General features: G+C 51.2%; 1 protein-coding gene across 1 annotated transcript; it reads right to left on the bottom strand.

Moving 5' to 3' along the window:
• Positions 1–420: 420 nt before the first annotated feature.
• On the bottom strand, positions 421–13,263 carry GINS4 (GINS complex subunit 4). The gene is made up of 8 exons (XM_082863955.1): positions 13,167–13,263; positions 12,406–12,520; positions 7,473–7,559; positions 6,539–6,652; positions 3,452–3,549; positions 3,200–3,288; positions 770–860; positions 421–679 (listed from the first exon to the last, which is right to left on the bottom strand). Exons 2-8 carry the CDS (start codon positions 12,499–12,501, stop codon positions 583–585), a joined length of 672 nt encoding a protein of 223 aa, XP_082720081.1. The 5' UTR covers positions 12,502–12,520; positions 13,167–13,263; the 3' UTR covers positions 421–582.
• Between the last annotated feature and the right edge of the window lie 1,335 nt (positions 13,264–14,598).

Genomic DNA, 14,598 nt, shown 5'->3' with positions numbered 1-14,598 from the left:
GGGAGGATGCACCTCACTAGACTACCCGCTGGGAAATGCCCACAGGCTCCTTCTGCCATGAAACCGAGACCTAGTTACTAGTTTATTGGTTGTGATCCTCAGTTAGGCACGACAGAAGTTGGCTTTAAGTGTGAGAGCAGAGGCCCCAGAAGCTGAGTTTACACGAGTCAGTGACATACTATACAGGGCGGCCACATGGTTTAATCTATTTACACTCTTCCTACCAGGAGGGTTGAGGGAGCGCTCCTGCAGCTGTCAGGTTGGGGCCCACCAGTCCCCTCATCACAGGCAGCGAGGCCTTTCTATGCACCCCCTCGGCCTCACTTTCCTCAGTTCAAACACCACCACGAAGGGCGCTTCCGTGTCCCTGCCCAGCCGCGGGGTCAGCAGAGCGATGACCCCACCTGCTGATCCTGGCTGGAGCAGCCAGGGAGGGATCTGCCCCGAGCAGATCTCAATGCCCCAGTGACCCATGGCACTGCCGGGAAAAGTTCCCATCCTCGGGCACCGGCTGACACATGGGATTTCCAAATACGTTCTCCAACGTTCCATGTCCTCACTCTTGGTTAGTTGCTTCCGGTTTTAAATCAGCTGTACGGCTCCAGAAGCGACCAGGGGTGCGATGGTTTTGTATCGGATCAAGTGCTGTGAGCCCTCCTCCAGGTCGATCACATAGTCCCTGGAAGAGAAAACAATGTACCCGCGGAGCTCAGCTGCAGCCCCATGGGGAGGAATGCTTCCCACCATCCACAGCGCAAACGCCACTCACCTCTGCTCATCTGTTTCCGGTTCTACCAGTATGTTTTCTTGTCGCTCTTTCACCCTCAGAAACACATATGAATCCAGATCTGGTTTGGGAACTGCCAGGAGGACGAGAGTGTGATCAGAAAACGCTCAGCTAACAAGACCGGGATGGAGAAGCCGCTGGGATTAACTGCCTCAGGCACAAAGGGACCCTGATGTAAAAGCATCTTGGGGGCAGGGATCTGAGGAGGGATCTGGCTCCTTCTAGAAACAGCACGCTTCCCTCAAGGTTTCACACGGCACCCGCTCATTTGACACGTGATGAGGCCCTAAGATCTGCAGGGCACCTGGGAGGAAGAGCGAGGGCCATGGGAGAAACACGCGTGACGTCTTAGGAGGACAGAGTGTGTGAATCGGGCCAGAAAGTATGCCTGTATAAAGGGTGGGAGGACTGGATGTTAGGGAGACTGGGTCACACGGCGATGGCCTTGAACGTCAGGGAGATGAGTACGGGCTGCGCGCTGTAAGCATCCCTCCCTCTCTACCACCAGCCAGCACTTCACCACGAAGTGCCCCGCGCTGGCAGCTCTCCAGCCCTTCCCTGCCTGCGGCTCCGTTTGTGCCAAGAGGACCCCATCACCTGTGGGGTCCGGAGAACCCACCGGACAACTCAGTGTTCAGAGCCCAGCTCAGGTGTGGGGCTGCCCTCGGTTCCCTGTCTACGGGAGGGGGGTCAGGATAACTGACCGCAAAGGTCCAGGGAGGGTCCCCCGGGCTGCTCAGGGGTTCTGGGCCTGCCAGAGACACCAACTTCAGCAGAGTCAGCTGGGCCCACTGGGAAGCTGCTGATGTGAGGAAACCCTCGAGGGATGTTCGGCTACAACGCCCTTCCATGACCCTGCCACTGCGGTCTCCGTGCTCCAGGGGGCATCTGGGCTACGTGAGCAAGGCTCTGATCTCACGAGGGCAAGCTGGCTCCCAAACAGCTCCAGCCCTAGGCGCCCAGCTCTGGTCCTTGGAAGGGACCCAGGACAAGCGACACATGAGCGTCAGGAGGTGTTGGCCAGCATCAAGTAGAAGCAGCTCTGGGGCAACGGCCTGGACCCGGCTCAACTGGATATGACAGGTGGTGCTGGGCAGTGATTAGGGACGTGGTCCTTGCCCCACTCGTAAGTGCAGACAAAAGAGGCTAAACTGGACACGGACTGGGCCTCCTGTGTCCCTCAGGCAGGTTCACCAAAACGACCAGTTCAGAGTCCCACAAGCCCGGCACGCGGTGGGCTTGCTCCTGGTGTCCCCTCCATGATGACACGCTGAAGCCCCGAACCCCAGTACTTCAGGACAGGAATGGATTTGGAGACCAGACCTCTAAAGAGGCAAAATGAAGCCGTCAGGGTGGGGTCCTGATGCAACCTGCTGAGGAGGGGGACAGACAGCAGGGTGCGTGTGCAGGGGGCGGCCGCCTGCAAGCCAAGGAGAGAGACTCGGGGAAACCAACACTGTCAGCACCCTGACCATGGACTCTGGCCTCCACATCTGTGAGAAGATCCACGCCGGCTGGTCAGGCGCCCCCGTCCTGTCGGTGGTACTTAGCCGTGGCAGCCGGGGCTAAGTCCCCCGCCAGCGGCAGGGCTCAGGGCGCGACCCCCAGGCTGGGTCGGCGAGGGACGCTCAGGGTTCGGCTGTCGTGAACTCAGCTTGGGAACCTGTGGACTCCAGGCCCCCGTGAGGTCCTGCGTGGACACAGCGAGCTGGGAAAGGCCGGGGAGGAGGACTGGAGGCCACAGGCCAGGGGCCCTGCTGGCTGACCCAAGGTTAGGGGTTACCACTAGGGCCCGCCCCCGTGGCTCGGCAGACTTTCAGGGGACCGAGCAAGGGGGCGAGAGGCAGAGGAGATGGCCGTGCTTCCCTCCCTGGCGCCTCCCTGCCGTCTGTCCTGCTCCCCTTCCCACAGCCGGGAGGCTGCTCACAACCGAAGATCAGGAGCACTGAGAGACCCCCGTAGGCGTCCCAGCCTCCCAGCTAACGTCCCCCCCGAGGAGACAGGCCCTGCATGGCCTGGAACCTGTGAGGGGAACGCTGCTGCCCCCGGAGACCAGAGACCCCCGGCATCTTCCTCGCCCAGAGGAGCCGAGCACAGCATGGACCCTCAGGAGGTGACTGCGTACGAGGGTGAGTCTGCACTTACAGTGGCAGCTACGAGAATTTCCTCTGAACCGGAAGAACACAAAAGTGATGCTGAAATCGTTAGCCCGGCGCCTGCTTTTCACGATTTTTGGTTTTTAACCCAGAACCCTTCCCCTCTGTCTCTTTTCTGCTGATCTATCTATGCACCTATTTGCCCATGTTCGAGAGAAGAGAGTGGAGATGAAGATGCTATTCTAAGACACCTGGAGATACGTGGGGTGTAAACTACAGCCCCTCGGGATGTCCGAAAGGAGAATGTTCTGCTCACCTGCCCTCAAGAGGTCCACCTTCTGTAAATTAGGAGGCATGTGCTTTAAGGCAACGTTCTTTAGGTAGGTCTCTGTGTTAGCCATGTACCTGAAACACACAAACCCACATCGCAGTGACGACACGCCCCGGAGCCACCAGGGCTATAAGACCAGCAGCAGTGGCCCTGCGACTGGCCTCAGGGACACACCACTAAACTCACACTGGCAAGCCAGGGAAATCAAGGCGGGCCCCGCGCCCACTGCTTACTCACTCTCTGGCGAAGGCAAACTCTTCCGGAGAAAGGCTGGAAGGCTCCCCCTCACGGCGTGTTCTCTCCTTTTCAAGGACGTGAGGGAAAAACCTCTCTATCTGTGGGGACAGGAAACACCTGTCAACGCTTTTTGCCATCAGCAAGTTCGATCAAGTGTGTCATTGAAGGTCTGGTCTGATTCCAGTGGCACACATGCTCGTTTTCTGAAACAGGTCGAGGTTAATCTAGAGAGTGACTCTTAAAATGACACGTTTTCATGGTTGAGACTCTTTCTAATCATAAGACTTACACACTGGACTTCACGAAGGCAGGTTTCAGAGAATTTGGAGCAAAGGCCAGGGCTCAAAAAAGGAAGACAGTTTAAAAAGGATGAGAGGCTTTCATGAAAGAAACTCTGGTGAGACAACTGGAAATGGAAGTTAAGAGAAAGGAAGGGGCTGTTACCCAGCACTTCTATGTCACTGTACAGACACAACTGTACAACCTGTGAAGTAAAACAGATACAGAGGCTGGAGAGACACACACAGAACATTTAAGCAGACAGAGAGTGATGCTCGATTGTAAGACTATAACCAGGGACTTCCCTGGTGGTGCAGTGGTTAAGAATCCGCCTGCCAATGCAGGGGACATGGGTTTGAGCCCTGGTCCAGGAAGATCTCACATGCCATGGAGCAACTAAGCCCGTGCACCACAATTACTGAGCCTGCGCTCTAGAGCCCGTGAGCCACAACTACTGAGTCCATGCGCCACAACTACTGAGCCTGCGAGCCACAACTACTGGGCCCACGTGCCACAACTACTGAGCCCACGCACTTAGAGCCTGTGCTCCGCACCACAACTACTGAGCCCACGCGCCTAGAGCCTGTGCCACTGCAACAAGAAGCCTGTGCACTGTAATGAAGAGTAGCCCCCACTCGCTGCAACTAGAGAAAGCCCGTGCGCAGCAACGAAGACCCAACACAGCCAAAAATAAATAAATAAATTTATAAATTAACAACAACAACAAAAGAAACAATATAACCAGCAAGGATAAAACCCACAATGAGGTGAGGCTTGGGAAGCGTGCTAAGAACTACCAGAAAACAACAACAAAGCTAAAAGCTACAGAAAGGTGTGTGGTCAGGAACCAGGAAAGGCAGTCTCGTTTGGAGTCAAAGCTCTCACGATCACCTCCGCCAGGGAAACGCTCTCTGCGAGCAGGACCACGATGATGGCAAGGAGGAGCTGAAGGCCCAGAGAAGGCAGCACTCATCCTTAAAGCGGTGAGGTCTCCCGGCTCGGACGCACTGTGTTCCAGGATGAACTAAATTCTCGTCTGTACAGAGTCTGAGTGTGTGAGGCACCTTCTCCTGTCCTATGTGGATCACCGCTGCTACTGTGTCACTTCGTGCACTAAAAATACATGCCATTTCAGAATCTCAGAGCCACTGAGTTCAGAAGAGGTGGGAAAGATTAGAGGCAGACACATTTTCTGATTTTCAAAAATACAAAGGAGGAGACTCTTCCAACACACATCGGTGTCCTTCACGTTGTACATGGCCTTACAGATAGACGGTCTGTGAACTCAAAGGAAAGTAGCGGTGCGCGTGAAGAGCATTCACCTCACCACACGCCTCAAAAAACTGAGCGGCCTGGCAGCTGAGGGTGGGGAGAGGCGTAGCGCGTCTCAAGCTTTTCAAAATGCGTGATGATGTCCTTGGGGACAAGCCGTAGCAGGGGTGCTGGGTGACAGCACAGACTAGGAGACGCATAAATGAGTGAAAGAAGAACACGGATTCAACTGACAGACGCCGATCGGCGGGGAAGGCTCTGGCGGGACATCGATCACTGGCCCAGTCCTACTAAAGAACCAGATAAGATCTCTGATGACACACTCATCAAACTTGCTGAAATAACTAATAGGCTAGGTGACAAGACTGGGATCCAGAGACCAGGGAAATGGCCCAAAAAAAGAAGCTGAAAAGGGACAAGTGCTGAGCCCTACACTGAGGGGTCAAAAATCAAGCCATGGAAATACAGGAGTGACGGGATGGCGTAATAATAATAACAACAGCTTAAAAACTTCCAAAGAGGTTGGTGCTCATGGCGAGTGCGGAATGAACCCAGGGTGACGTGTCCGTCAGACGCTACATGACACTGGGTGGCGTTACTACCAGTCTGATACCCACAAGGGAAGTGATCATCCTGCTTTTCACAAAAGTGACCAAACTACAACGGGAACTCTGTTCCATTGTAGGTGGGATAATTTAAGAAGGATACTGATAAACCTTTTAAGGGAAGAGACCAGGAGAGTAAATGGAAATAAACGGCTGAAATGTTTAGCTGAGAGGACTCTCGAGAGCCTTCTGAGCTGTCTTCAGTATCTGAAGCGCGTCCACATGGTAGAGGGTACGGCTGGCCCTTGAACAACTCGGGGCTTGAGTGTGCCAGCAGCCTTCCCCTTCCCCCGCCTTAAAGTCGGCCCTCCGTATCCCTGGTTCTGCACCTGGATTCAACCAACCTCGGATCACTTTACAGCATATAATGAAAAAATTCCACGTATCAATGGACCCACGCAGTTCACACCCATGGTGTTCAAGAATCGAGCATGTTTGCTTTGTAACAACTAAGAGGACAAGTGGAACCAAATGAGAAGAAACTTCAAGGAGGTAAGAACTTCCAGGGTTAAAACAGACGTCATTGAAAATAAGCATGTTTTGCCATTTCATTTTTATAAGTTAGACAGCCATAGAGATACAGCTGAATGTCACTAGCATGGTCCATTTGACATTGACTTAACGACAGATGCAAAACGGTTCTTAAAACCAGGTCCCCTCTGGTCAGTATTCCCTGTTCATCCACTGCCAATACCTCCACGCTCAGCACCGCCCGACGGTCACTCTGGGGGGGGCCGTTCGCGCAGCAGACAGACTAACAGTGTCCCTGGAGGTGGGAGACAACCGTGCCGTCGATGCTTCTCCAGAACAGTCCCGCCCTCCCGACTCTGGCTCCCCTGACGTGGGGCCTCAGCACCACCTGCAGGCCCTGGACCCTCCCGCTCCTCCCAGGACCCTCAGTCCGCACGACAGCTGCCCCCTGCCCCCCGACCTTCATGAGCCGACACCGCAGGTAGCTGCTCAGGACGAAGCGGATCCTCTCCATCTCCATCTGATGGATGCTGACCTTCAGGTCCCCCTTCTTGGCCCTCCTGAGATTTTCTTCCTGTTAACAGAGAAAACGAAGTTCGTAAAAAACATGAGAGTCAAAGACTAAGGACCTTATTTGTTCAATCAGCGCACAGCCCATCATCGCTGGCAACATTAAGGACTCACACAGGCTACATTTAGGTCAGAGGAGAACAAAAAACGCATCGTTTAAGGGCTCTCATTTCCTTCTAATTTCTTAACTACACAAACAATACATGACCATAGTCTCACGACATAAAGTGCAGACAGCACTCGTTTACTTTTAGAAAATGACCACTTGAATAGAATCTCAATCTGGCTGGTCAGAAGGCCCCAGAAGAACCCCAGCCCGAGTGTGAAGGAAGCAGCAGACAGAAGAAATGTCTAAAGGGTCTTGGAAGTAGTTAAAACACCAGCTGAGAAACTGTAAAATACCAACGTTTCAAAGCCACGCTGAGGCTGACAGTGACTAAAGCCCGGCTCATCTAAGGCAAGGGCCACACACTCAGAGGCTTCGGGGCCAGGCAGGTAAGGTACCTGAGAAAGGTGGGCAGCCAGGAGCTGGGGGCCTGGGGAGCACATTGGAAGGGGCGGTCCCTACCCTGCTCTGGTCAGCTGTTCTCGCGTACAAATGCAGGAATGCTGAGGACAGGTTTTTAGAAGCTGACATCCAGATGTTCATAGGAGCTCCCAGGCTTTGTAAATGTAGGTAATTAATTCAACATTAAAAAAGAAAAAAAAAAACCCAAACTAGGCTGGGCCCAACGGAACAGATTTGCTTTCAGCCTACGGCCTCTCACTGTGCCGACACACCTTCTGAGCTGCCCTCCTCTGAACGCTGAGGGGCCACCTCTTACCATGTGCTGCAGCTGCTCCATGACACATTCTACGATCTCCGACTTGTTTTCCAGCAGCTCAGGGGCAAACTTTTCATTCATCCAGGCCTAAAAAAACAATGCCCGAAAAACGCACAAAGGGGCATTACTCACCATGGAGCAAAATAACCCTGGGAGTCAGTACTCACCCCTAAAATCACAGCTGCCTCAGCAAAGAAACTGTCTACCGGTTGGAAATACTGGAAATGCTTTGAAGACAAGCTATGTTTAATGATGGCTTTTTTATTTCCTTTAGTGGAAAGGCTGTGTTGTCAGCACACCTATGGCTGAGAGTAATCCTACCTGGTGTCCACTCGGTACCTGTCACCGGGCACCAGTGTCTGTATCTGCTATTGCCCACCAGGGGGCACCAGCGCCCTCCCATTCAGCTCAGAGCACTTTATAATTTTTTCATTCATCACTATCATAACTGAGATGAAATGGATACAGTTATCCTTACCTTGCTGATGAGAAAACACAGATTACGTTATTTACTAACTTCCCAAGAGTACAAAGGATCACAAAGGAAATGGAGATTTATCTATTAAGCAGTTTTTGGAATAAGATGTTAAATCCCTAATTTATGACTTAGGCCCAGATGCTTGTTATGTTTCAGAAATTACCAAGGCTTAGGGAACTGAAGTATCCACTGGTGACTGAGGAAGCTGTACTTATCTTTCAATCACAGGAAATTGAGTTCTAGAATAGCTCAGAGTTACAGGCCAAGCACGCTCCAGTTATTCATTTTGACACACTTAAGTGTCTGCTTCTTCAATTATCACCATTCAGACGCAATATTAAATACCAGTATTGCTACTATCATAAAATTTTTTTTCAGGTGTTCAAGCTTCTGAATAGTGTTGCAGACATATAAAATTAATCAGAAGGACAATCTGTCTTTTCAAGTAGCATAATGAATGAGAAAAGATCAAACTGTCATAGAGAACTTATAAAGCAGGAGATTTTCTTTTTTTATATATAAATTTATTTATTTTATTTTTTTTTGGCTGCATTGGGTCTTTGTTGCTGCGCACGGGCTTTCTCTAGTTGCGGCAAGCAGGGGCTACTCTTTGTTGCAGTGCGTGGGCTTCTCATTGCGGTGGCTTCTCTTGTTGTGGAGCACGGGCTCTAGGCGCGCAGGCTTCAGTAGTTGTGGCTCATGGGCTCTAGAGTGCAAGCTCAGTAGTTGTGGCACACAGGCTTAGTTGCTCTGCGGCATGTGGGATCTTAGTTCCCAGACCAGGGCTCGAACCCGTGTCCCCTGCATTGGCAGGCGGATTCTTAACCACTGTGCCACCAGGGAAGCCCAGGTTTTCTTTTTACCTGACTTTATTAAATACTGAATAGGTACAAAAATATTTATGAAATACATAATAACATGAAGAATACTGATAAACACCTATGTGCACATAGCTTCATTAAAGAGTATCATCATTATTTTACAAGTCCCCCTGTGTCCCCTCCCTCCTCAGAGGTGATCATTAGCCTGAATTTAGTGATTAATTTTCTGTGGTTTCATTACTTCTGTTTTTATCTCTACGTGGTGCTTACCAACCTTTCCATGACAGGGCACTCCAAGAAATGATAGCACTTGTATGGTATACTGGGTAAAATGGAGTAGATTTGGGGGAGATTTCTCATTTACAGTATGAAATCATGGTAATAAAACATGTAACAGTAGGGCAAAGTTTATATTAGTACAAAATGCTCAAATAAAATCTTTTCAAAATTTTTAGTGAGAAACTTGTATTTAAGTTCACAGTCTTTTTAAAAATAATCAAGTTCTCTGTTTGAAATGACTGCATCAAAAAAAGTTTAACAACAACCTGTTTATCACTGTTACGGGTGAAACTGTGCCGCCTCCACCTGCCGATTTGTATGTTAGAGCCCTAACTCCTAGCACCTCAGAATGTGACTGGATTTGGAGATGCAGTCTTTTAACGAGGTAGTTAGGTTGAAAGGTGGTCATTAGGTGGGCCTTAATCCAATACGGCTGGTGTCCTTGTAGGAGAAGAGGACACAGACACGGAGTTTCCCAAGGCTCAGTCCCTGGTACCTTCTTTTCTTTATGTACATTCACTCTCTATGGGAAATTATCTACAGAGAGGACAGAGCACATGAGGACACAGAAGACGGCCGTCTCCAGGTCCAGGAGAGAGGCCTCAGAGGAGACCGTGTCAGCACCTTGATCTCCTCTCAGATAGAAGAGCCTCCAGAACTGAGAAGATAAATTTCTGTCAGCAAAGCCACCCAGTCTGTGGCACTTTGTTAGGCAGCCTTAGCAAACTAATATGACCATTAAAATGAGAAACTTTGCATTTTAGGTACCAAGTTTTAAATCGTATTTTTACCAGCATTCAAGAGTACCCTACGTATGCTCCCAGAGCTGTGCTCATCAGTGGCCTGTCAGGCCGGCCCCGAGGCCATGCTACACGGCAGCTGTCCAGGCGGTGGCTGCCCTCCGGGCAGGAGAGCATCGGGCTGCAGGCGTGACTCCTGCTCACCCCCTGCCAAGGCCACCAGACCCCACCCTCCTTGGGCTCCCTCCCAGGGAGCCCTGAGGACACCCAGAAGATGCCAGCAGTCTGGGCCCGGCTGACCTGGAGGGTGAGGGTCAGCATCTGAGCCTTTGCAGAGCCTCAGCACCACCAAGCTGGCAAGCTCGGCCCTGGACGACAGCTTTGCAAGGGTTTGAACGGTACACAGACGGTTTCTTCAGCAACTTATCTTTTGTTCTTCTCTGTGATGCTCCTGACAGCTGTCCATGCTGCGGCAGGAGCTTTCACTCATTTTACTGCTGTTTTTCTCCCTCGTTATGTGTACATGCCGTACTCTAGGTATGCACCCAGGAGTAGAATAATTCGGCCGCAAGACACGTGTGCCTTCTTTAACCTGACCAGAAAATAACGTTAATTTTTTAAAGTGACTGTACCAAGTTACACACACACCGTGGTATACGTGTGCTAAATTCTCTACATCCTTGCCAACACTATACTGTTCACCTTTTTCATTTCTACCACTCTGATGGGTATAAGTGATATCTCATTGGTTTTAAATTTTCAGGGTGTCTGTGAATCTCCTGAAATTACATGCAAAGTTCTGCATGGGTGTATATGTGCATTATTCTGGGAGGGAGGGCCAGAGTTTTCACCAGATTCTTAAAAAGGCCTGAGACATAATTTTTAAATGAACTTCCTTGGGTTTTATCACTCACGATGGCATGTAATGGTAGGAAAGAATGAAGAATCCTAAAGTAACAAACATGAGAGAGCTCTGGAAAGGGGCGGTGAGAGGGAGAAGAATAAGGCAGCAGGTGTAGTAAATCAAAGAGACCTGGTTCACATCCTGGCTCTGCTGTCCTTGTGTGACCTTGGCAAGTTACTTTACACCTCTAACCTCTAAGCTTCAGTTTCCTCATCTGTAAAATGGAGATGACAAAAGTGCTTGCCTCAGGGCGTTGTTGTACTGATTATGACCACTTGCACCTAACATTCAGTGAGCGCTCAGCACACGTCAGACAACACTCTGAGCTCTTCACACATAATACCCCATTTCATCCTCACAAGAGCTCAGTGAGGCAGCCACTATTATTACCTCCACTGACAGTCAAGGAAGTGCTAGAGACAAGCTATACAACCTGCCTAAGTTGTAAAACAGACGAGTGGGGACTTCCCTGGTGGCGCAGTGGTTAAGAATCCGCCTGCCAATGCAGGGGACACGGGTTCGAGCCCTGGTCCGGGAAGATCCCACATGCCATGGAGCAACTAAGCCCGTGTGCCACAACTACCGAAGCCCACGTGCCACAGCTAATAAGCCTGCACGCTGCAACTACTGAAGCCCGTGCGCCTAGAACCTGTGCTCCACAATAAGAGAAGCCACCGCAATGAGAAGCCCGCACACCACAACAAAGAGTAGCCCCCGCTCGCCGCAACTAGAGAAAGCCTGCGTGCAGCAATGAAGACCCACCGCAGCCAAAAAAAATTTTTTTTTAATTAAAAAATTTAAAAAAAAAAAAACGAGTGACAAGCAGGGATTTAAACACAGGTAGTCTGAACTCCAAAACTACCAAGGTCTCCTCAGACAACAATTGTGAAGAGCCCTGGCACACAGGAAATACTCAATAAGCCACAGCGATTATGACTAAAAGGAGAAACAGCCCAGAAGTGGTTTGAGGTAAGCAGTGGAAACATACAGAACGGTGGACAAAAGGAAGTATTTGGAGGAAAGGAAGAATAAGACCAGTTTTCTCAGGCTTCCCCGGTGGCGCAGTGGTTAAGAACCTGCCTGCCAATGCAGGGGATACGGGTTCAAGCCCTGCTCCGGGAGGATCCCACATGCCTCGGAGCAACTATGCCTATGTACCACAACTACTGAGCCTGCGCTCTAGAGCCTGCATGCCACAACTACTGAAGCCCGCGCGCTTAGAGCCCGTGCTCCACAACAAGAGAAGCCACTGCAATGAGAAGCCCTCGTGCCGCAACTAGAGAAAGCCCGCACGCAGCAAAAAAGACCCAATGCAGCCCAAAATAAAAATAAATAAACTTAAAAAAATAAAAAAGACCAGTTTTCTCCTAAAGAAAGTGTTTCAGCACTTTCTAGACCTTACAAGTCTCTACCAAGCACTTCTGCGGTCCCCACAAATACCAAGCAGATCCTTTGCTCTGTGAGCTGTTCTCGTAAATGTCCCCAAAGCTGACCCTCTCTGGCCCCACTTGAGAATTTTGTGTCTGACATTATGAGGTTTCTATCCGGCTGTCCCCCTACTTCCTATTTCTGTGTAGATGGTAAGATGCGGTCTCTCTTCTCTTGAAATAAGCCTAGAGTTCCATCACATTTCCTGATTCCTGACATTTGCACAGCTGGACTAAATAAAAAGGCTGAGCTTGGAGCGGGGGATTCTGTTTGGACTGCTTACCTGTTCCAGCCTGTCAATGAGCTCTGCAGGGGTCAGGACCACCTCCTCACTCCCCGCATCAGAGTCCTGTCCCGGGAGATCCAGTTCCTCTGTCATCTTCTCTGAAACCAGGAACCTAATAAATAAAAGAACCCATACTATGCTGTTTGTTCCATTTCTTTTCAAGAATATGCAACTACGTACCTGGAAAAGGGAAAGGTTTACTGCGGTTGTAAAGGCTCACTGGCAGTGGCATTCATAGGTTTTGGTTTTGTAATTCTTCACCTCTTCGTTCAAATCTTAGGTCAGGGACCAATTTCTCAAAGCGATCACTCCTTACAAGGGCTTCCACGTGCACCCTGAATTGAGCACCTACTACACCCTGCAGTAATTATCTGTTTGCCTTCCAGAAAGAGGTCCTCTCCTCGGGGGCTGCGTTCACTTCAGCTCTAATATGAATCCTGGAACCTCTAAGGACTGGGGACACAGTGACCTGTGCAGCCCCTGCGCTCAGCACGACTCTTCACTAAGAGCAGGCAAATAAAATTGCTGGGAGAACCAATCCATGCCCGTTTCCTGGAGCCACAAGGCCCAGCAACATCTGTCCGGTCAGTGACCCAAAGGGCTTAGGAAGGCGGGTGGTGGGGACGAGGGCGCGTCCCCGGAGCCTTAGGGACACCGAGAACACATTCCTCCCGCTCGCCTCCCGGGGCCACGAGCACAGGGTCACCTCCTCCCCCGAGGCGCGCGCGCACTCCCAGCGGTCCCACTCGGACGCTCACCCGGGCCTGGGCAGGCTGCGAAGGCACCCCGGGTTGGCGGGTGGCGAGGGCGGGACCCTCGCGGGAAGCAGCCTGAGGAGCACCGGCCGCAGAACGGTCCGCGCGAGGCCTTTCCGGGACGCACCCAACCCTTCACTTCTCAGCTCCCGCGCTCCTCTTGGACACTTCCCGTCCGGACTCAACGTCACTGCGCACGGACGGGGCTGACCAATCATGGCCAGACGGCCCCGCCCACCCTGGGGGCGGGAGTTGCGTCCCAGTGGCTCGCTCTCTGGGCCACTTCCTGAGTGGAGGCGGGCCCAAGCTGGGCCCCGCCCACCTCGTCCCGGCTGGGGTGTGCGGTGCTGGATGACACCTCCCAAGGACCGTCGGCAGGAGGCGCCTGGTCACCGAGGCTGGGGGCTCCGGCGGCGTGGGCCTTCCCGCCACCGGTTGCAGCCGTCCGCGTGTGCTCTGGCCGACAGAGAGGTGGGCTGTGTTAAATCAGGCCGCTTCCACCTCTTGGGTCGTCTTCTCCACCCACTTCCCCTGTGGCCCTTCTGGTTACCGCATATCTGCAGGGGCTGCACCTGTGGCCACTACTCCCAGCTCTAAAGCCTTTAGGCGAGTGGTTCTTAAAACGCGGTTCCAGACCACCAGCAACAAATCGGCTGGGACCCGAGAAAAATGCAAGTTCTCAGACCAGTCCGAGAACTGCGGAATCGGGAACCAGCGGGGGCCGGGGGAGGAGGGGGGGAGACGGTCAACAGGTTCATCAGGTGATTCTGAGGCAGGTGAGCTTGGAGAACCATTGCTTTAGGCAGTGCTTCCATCCCAGCTGCTCTCTAGGTTATACTGACATTTACAGTTTATGCCTTCTGCCTTTACTGTAGGGCAAAGATATATATATATATATTTTTTTCTTTGTGTGATTATAGTTTTTCATCTCTGAATTGCTGATGCTTTTCTTTCTGCTCTCCTTTGTTTTCTGTGCAAAGTGTCGCTTCTGGCTCCCCTAGAAGTGTCTCTTCCCCACCAATCTGAAGATTCTTTGTGATGTGATTAGAAAAAAGAAGTCCGGCTAATTGACCGATTGGGTAGTACCTGCCTGATTACAATAGTGTTATAAAAATAATTACAATAGAATATACTGAGTGAGAGAGTGGGCATATTTACAAAGGGCTGAGGAAACTGGGGGACAGCAAAGAGGTATTCCAAGGGAAGGGCCCTTTGAGCTGTGCTTGCAGAACGAGTTTTGTTAATGACAGATGATGGCCTTTTCCAGGTCCATTTCAATTCTGTGTTGCAGTGGTTGGTGGCCCAGTGGTTTTTAGTTGTGGCAAGTTGTGTTTTCCCAAGAGAGCTGCTCTGACATCAGCCTTATCCTGAACTCTTCTGCTCACACCTCTCCATCAAGAGGTGGAGTTTGTGATCTCCCCTTTTTAAAAAAATC

This window comes from Leucopleurus acutus (assembly GCF_964270905.1).
Source record: "Leucopleurus acutus genome assembly, chromosome: 21".
NCBI classification, from domain to species: domain Eukaryota; kingdom Metazoa; phylum Chordata; class Mammalia; order Artiodactyla; family Delphinidae; genus Leucopleurus; species Leucopleurus acutus.
The sequence above is the reverse complement of the archived record's forward strand: the minus strand, read 5'-3'. Positions and strand labels throughout refer to the sequence as shown.

Coding starts and splice junctions, on each gene's coding strand:
- GINS4 (XM_082863955.1), bottom strand. CDS start 12,501: ATGACAGAGGAACTGGATCTCCCGGGACAGGACTCTGATGCGGGGAGT. Junction 6,653..7,472: donor TGGAGCAGCTGCAGCACATG/GTAAGAGGTGGC, acceptor CTCTGTTAACAG/GAAGAAAATCTCAGGAGGGC. Junction 3,289..3,451: donor GAGTTTGCCTTCGCCAGAGA/GTGAGTAAGCAG, acceptor TGTGTGTTTCAG/GTACATGGCTAACACAGAGA.